The 6,451-nt window shown below is 40.0% G+C and overlaps 1 protein-coding gene across 1 annotated transcript; it reads right to left on the bottom strand.

Moving 5' to 3' along the window:
- Positions 1 to 1,147: 1,147 nt before the first annotated feature.
- On the bottom strand, positions 1,148 to 3,538 carry LOC121600825 (F-box/LRR-repeat protein 14). Its single transcript, XM_041929596.1, has one exon. The coding sequence runs from the start codon at positions 2,733 to 2,735 to the stop codon at positions 1,236 to 1,238; it is 1,500 nt and encodes a 499-aa protein (XP_041785530.1). The 5' UTR covers positions 2,736 to 3,538; the 3' UTR covers positions 1,148 to 1,235.
- Between the last annotated feature and the right edge of the window lie 2,913 nt (positions 3,539 to 6,451).

The following is a 6,451-nucleotide window of genomic DNA, read 5'->3' as shown; positions in this document are numbered from 1 at the left end:
ACGCTCCCACTACGGGCGGATTTAATGATACAGTAGGTGACCGCTAACTGAGAGTTTAAATTTATGACAAAAATGCAAATTTGATATGAATTTCCCTTCGTAAAGTTCCGGATGTTTCATATTTTGACCTTTATGTGATTTTTAGCTGAGAATCGCTCCAGTTAACGAACTTCCACTTAAAAAACTCCAGTAAAACACATCCAGTTAGTGGTCACCTATTGTATCAGCCAATGTAGATCCTATTTGGTGTAATGCATAAGATAATCTCTGTATTTGTTTATTATGTGTGTGGGTGTATATGCGAGGTGTGTGTGTTTGTGAGAGAGAGAGAGAGAGAAAGAGAGAAAGCGAGAGGGGGGGGGGGGGTAGGTAAAAAGAAAGATAAGTGTGAGAGAGATAGAGAGACAAAAAGAAAAAAGAAGAGATAAAAAGGAAGAAAGAGAGAAAGAGAGAAAGAGAGAGAGTGAGAGAGAGAGAGAAGACAGAGAGAGAGACAGAGAGAGAGAAATATGGGAGTTGATTTTTTATTATATTATACAATTTAAGCCTTCAACGATACACATTCTACAATATTACACTTCTTTCACTGAAGTGAAATTGATACAATTTATTTTGGCGGACAGGAAACAATTCAGTCACATTGAATTTTATCACCGATTTCGTGAGCTTTCCTGCTTACTCTTGTACCTGGCACATATATTTTGGGGTCGATCGTTTATCAGCTAAATCTTTGTAGTTTTCTGGTTCATTGAATATAAGCCAACAAAATAACATTGTTTCACATAAAACAAAACATACAATCAAAATGGAAAACGATGGAAACCTAAACATATTAAAATTGATTATTATAACACTACTTAAAGTTTATTTTCCAATTTCATGCAAAACATCTTTTTGCTGCCCAACGGTTATATTTATATATATATATATATATATATATATATATATATATATATATTATATATATATATATATATATATATATATATATATATATATATATATATATATATTATATATATATATATATATATATATATATATATATATATATATATATATATATATATATATATATATATATATATATATATATATATATATATATATATATATATATATATATATTTTTTTTTTTTTTTTTAGGGCAAAAAAGTATGATGGCCATTTGTTTTATTATTTTTATTCATCCTTAAATCTCTCTGCTAAAAAAACCTTTAATGTCCTTAAACGCATCACCGTACATGCCAAAGGCCAAGATTAACCTTGGACAGTCGCGGCAATTGGTTGATCTTTTGCAACGCATTCGGCGTAAGCCGGGTGCATCCGTAAAGATCGATGGCACGTAAATTTATCAGTTCTGCAGCAACGATTTCTAACCCGCGATCGGTGATACGACTGCACTGACCAATATTAAGTGTTTCTAAATCGTGCAGCGATTTGGCAATGCGAGAAAGACCTTCGTCCGTGATCTGACACGCACTAAGGCTTAGAGAGCGCAGCTGGAATAGACCTTGCGAGATGTGCACCATGGCCTGGTCGGCCACCTTATCACAAAAGCTAACGTCTAATGTTGAGATCGAGTTGCAGCCTTCCGTCAGGTACGCCATACCGATGTCCGATATGTTATCACAGGCGCGCAGATTCAGCTCTTCCAGACGCGACATGCGCGCCAAATGCTTCAACCCGCTGTCCGTGACGGAAACACAGAAGCTAAGGTTAATCGATCGCAGTGAAGTGAGCCCTTGGGCAATGTGTCGCAGCGCTTCATCGGAAAGGCGCTGACAGTCCTGCAGCCCTATGTATTCGAGTGCCGGTGTTCCATCAGCCGTTTCCTTACTGAGCCCTGCAAGATGTCCGATACCGTGGTCCGAGATGTGCCAGCATGACCGAAGATTAAGCCGGCGCAACTTCTTCAGACCCCACGAAATGAGAAGTAGACCCGTGTTGGTGATGTTACTGCATCCTCCGAGCTCTAGAACCTCTATATTTTTCAAGTGCTGTGTAATGCGTCCAAGGCTGGAATCTGTCACCTGCTTGCAGAGCGACAGATTCAGTTCCTTTAGGTTAGGAAAGTCGGCAGCAAACGCATGCCCGATAGCCATATCTGTGATATTGTAACAGCCGCTTAGATTCAGTGACTCCAAGTTCGGCACGCCGTTTACGATGTCTTTCAGGGCACGTCGAACCGATAACACCTGAACCCGTTTGATACCTCGTTTCACCAACGACCCAAATAGTGTCGGAGAAGGCCGTCGTAGGTGCAAACTGGCTTCGACGCCTCGCCAACAGCATTTTGCGTACGCAGCATCACGCCAGACGGTGCACACTTGGGCGGCACGGCCACGATCCTTGACGTTTAGCTTGGCAAAGATCATAGCAAGTATTTCTGGGTAAAGATGTCCAATATGGGTGCCTTCTTCCTCTACGGGTTGCGGAGGAGGAGTGTTCGGGCTCTTGGGGCGATTTGTAGAATGAATCGTCCCATGGAGATTATGATGATAATGTGGAGCATGGTGTCCGGGATGTGGGAGATGCGGATGGGCACGGTGCGACAAATGATGTGATGGGATGGTGTATATTGTCGGCGAGGCAGAGGTCTGTTGCAAATGTGGCTGATGTAACACAACAGAATAGGGTGCATACCGGTGATGATGCCCACCGGTTATCGTATGTGGTCGATGCGATATGAAACCGCCTGGAATTTCCGTCAACAAAAAACTAGCTTCCTCCATTGACACTGTTTAATTTGCTTTTTTTTTAACGGTGTGCCTACTCGATCTCGAACAAGATCAGAACTGTTGAACTACGGAACCGCGAATCATACACAAAATGAATCTTCTCGTTTAACATACCATTTCACTGCAAAAGTTTCGATATCATGGAAATATAGGCGTAAGTACGAAACCTCAATTTTCCCCACATTAAATATTTGCTGATCTTAGTAGCAGCAGACTGATTTTGGTAGATGATTATTTCCTCCGTTTTTATAAAAGCACGACGATTATAACGATAACCTGATCCCACGCGGATCCAACTTAATTGTTGCTGTGAACACGATAAATTCAAATACACGCCAATACATGTGCCAGCACATAAACAATTTCTCACAGATTAGATTACCAAACACACGGGACACAATCGAGTTGTTGCGACCACCTACGGTCGAATATAGCACTGAATTGCACACTTTCTAGGCTTACTTGAACAACAATAGTCTATAGTGAGTGATACGTAATCAAAACTCATTACATGCATTTCCATGCGTTGCCAAAATGCGTGATGATCTAGGTGCACTAAGATATTTCACAATACTTGGGAAGTTTGCAGTTTTACGTACGAGGAATCTTGCATTGTGTCAAACTATAAGACTTTCCTTCACTTATAGCACTTCTCAATAACCAATCAGTGCAATGAGTAAATAATACTGCAGGCCACCGTTCAAATCAACAGTTCTTTCAGAGCACCTCGCTTTGCATGTCCGTTCGGTACGAAAAATGAATGAAAAATGAAAACGAAGCGGAATGAATGGAAACCGAAATTGAATGAACCGAGGTCGAGCTCGGTCTGCGTATGTATAGATGCACCTGCTATACATAGCACAGTGGGCAAATGTTACCGATAATTTCTGTGTATAGTATCATGATATTTAGTCAACAGTTTATAAGCTATTAAATATATTCATCAATGTAATTGTAATGTTTTATGTATTCATCAATGTAACTGTAGTGTTGAATGTGTCCGGAAATCATTATTTAAATGTATTAGGATTTCAGACACGATGTTCGATAAGTGCAATAGTTTTGAGTGAAAAAACGGGTTTCCAAAAAAATTCTAAAAATTCGCATAATGTTGATATTAATGTCTATATATCTATATATATTTGTAGATTAGTTTTGTTATAAAAATATCAAATAGTTTAGATTCTATTTCTATTTGTTGTCTTGTTGTAAATTCTTGTTCGAACTTCTCTTTTATACGAAATTTTTTTTTTAAATTTCAATTAAATTGTAACAAAACAAAAACATCAGTAATCTTAAAGCGATGCACAATATGTGATAGTCGTTAAAACTAGTATTATGTTGTGTAGAAAATACTCATGATTTTCATTATTGTCGATTTTCACATCATTCTGGTCCGATGTGTTCTTCATTTTCTCGAAACAAACCATAAACCGTAAACACTGTATGGGATGAATCGATTCACGATGTTCATGAATTTGGATTATTCGTGCTTACCGTGTAACCAGACATATCGAGACAATTACACGTAATGTAGCGAGAAAAATAGCCAAAATCAACCCCAACTGACATTACCGCACGACATTTTACAATTTTTGTGAGAAAAAACGGGCTTATAACGCTCTCTCAAAACGTGCTCATTAGCAGGACTAAAAAGTATGTTTCTGCAACTGTGCGACAACGTGTATCATTGTGTTGCTCAATAATTGCCCAAGTGCCACAAATCCACTAAACGACCACTAAACGGCTTCTAAACGACTCAAGTTCTCTACCTAAACGGAATATAGAAAGACTTCGTTTAGCAGACGCCAAACGACTCATGCATTCTAAAAATAGCAAAAAAGCTGGTGGCGCTATCTGTGGTGGGATACCCCAACCAGTTGAGCTTCATCGCTTGGAGGAGAGCTTTCTCATTTCCTCTGTACTGTTGTATGGTTTCGCATTGAAGTTATGCATCGCTAGAACTAGAACGGCGATACGATTGTTTAAATACTAAACTCCAACGGAAACCACCAGCACTGAAGCAAGTGAGATTTGAGCAATGGTCATTGGTGTTGATACCCACGTATCTAACCACACGGCCATTTATATAGATTTTTGCTCAGAAAGTTAGAAGGCTATATAGGTCATAATAAAATGCAACTTGTCGAAACACATTGCAAGAAAAGGATAGCAATATAATGATGAGTTGTAATACGCCATCTATTGATCAAACCAATGAAGCTGTGGAGCTTTCATTTTTTTCTATGGATATTCAATTTTCCAGTCGTTTAAGCTTAATCTGTGGCGCTTGGGTGGCGTATTACAACTCATAATTATACTACTGTCCTTTTCTTGCAATGTGTTTCGACAAGCATCATCTTAATCATGACCTAACTTTCCGAGCAAAAATCTATATGACCGGTTGTGTGTGTGGTCAGATATGTGGATATCAACACCAACGACCATTACTCAAATCTCACTTGCTTCAGTGCTGATAAATGTATTGGAGTTTAGTATTTAAACAATCGTATCGCCGTTCTAGTTCTAGCGATGCATAACTTCAATGCGAAACCATACAACAGAACAGAGGGATTGAGAAAGCTCTCCAAGCGAGGACGCTCCTCTGATTGGGTATCCCACCACCAGATGGTGCCACAGCACTTTTTTATGCTATTTAGAATGTATGAGTCGTTCACCTTCTGCTAAACGAAGCCTTTCTATATTCGTGTTTATTATTATTATTAATTATTTTTTAATCGTTAACGGGCCGTATGGCCTTATTGAAATCAGTAACAGAACACAAAAAAAAACATAGCAAAGCAATATTTGTATCGCGATTCACTCCGGCCACGGCAGAAGCCGGAGACGTGCCTTAAAGCACTGAGTGGAGATGTCGAAGTCGAAGCAGTCCGAAATAGTGTTGAAAACAGCCGACATGCGGAACATAGGGTCAGACCGACCTGCGCTGGGACGAGGTTGAGCGAGCCATAGAGTCTCTCTAGACCCAAGTGTTCGGGATGGTGCATAGATATCGACTCGATGCAACAAAGGCGATGAGTCGATATAGCCATTTAGCAAACCAGCGATAAAAGAGCACTGTGCATTGCGTCTTCTAACCAAAAGAGGTTCAAGGCCTAGAAGACGGCACCGCGCAGCATACGGAGGAAGATTATGCGATCCTGCCAGGGAAGTAGACGTAGGGCATATCGCGTGAGCTTACGTTGAATCGCCTCAAGTCGAGCAATTGAAGAAGCGGTAGTTGGGCTCCAGACTACGCACAAATATTCCAGAACCGAACGAACGATACAGTTGTAGACAGCTTTGATGCACATGGGGTTGCGGAATTCATTAGTTGTCCGGATAACCACGCCAAGTAATTGATTTCCTCTGGCTACAACGTCATCGATATGCTCTTTAAAGTTCAAACTAGAACCAAGCAGAACGCCCAGGTCTTTGGCATGATTTTGTCGATTAACTGCAGTGCCGTCTATGAAGTAGGTACCAGTAATTGGGCTCCTGCATAGACAACAAGACACACAGAAGCATTTCTCGATGCAGATAGTCAGTCCATTGCGCTTGCACCACGGACAGAAGATTTCGATGCAGTCTTGCAGGAATATACAGTCTGTTCCCGAGTTACACAGTTCTCGACATACGCGGATTCGGAGATACGCGGATTTCTAATTTTGGAGGCCTTCACGATTCTAGTTAGTTTTTTGTATGGAGTT

Source organism: Anopheles merus, unplaced genomic scaffold (assembly GCF_017562075.2).
Source record: "Anopheles merus strain MAF unplaced genomic scaffold, AmerM5.1 LNR4000007, whole genome shotgun sequence".
NCBI lineage: Eukaryota > Metazoa > Arthropoda > Insecta > Diptera > Culicidae > Anopheles > Anopheles merus.
Note: the sequence above shows the minus strand (reverse complement) of the source record. Positions and strands in the feature narration are given on the sequence as shown.

Excerpts from the sequence above, each read along its gene's own strand:
- LOC121600825 (XM_041929596.1), bottom strand. The coding sequence starts at position 2,735 with ATGGAGGAAGCTAGTTTTTTGTTGACGGAAATTCCAGGCGGTTTCATA.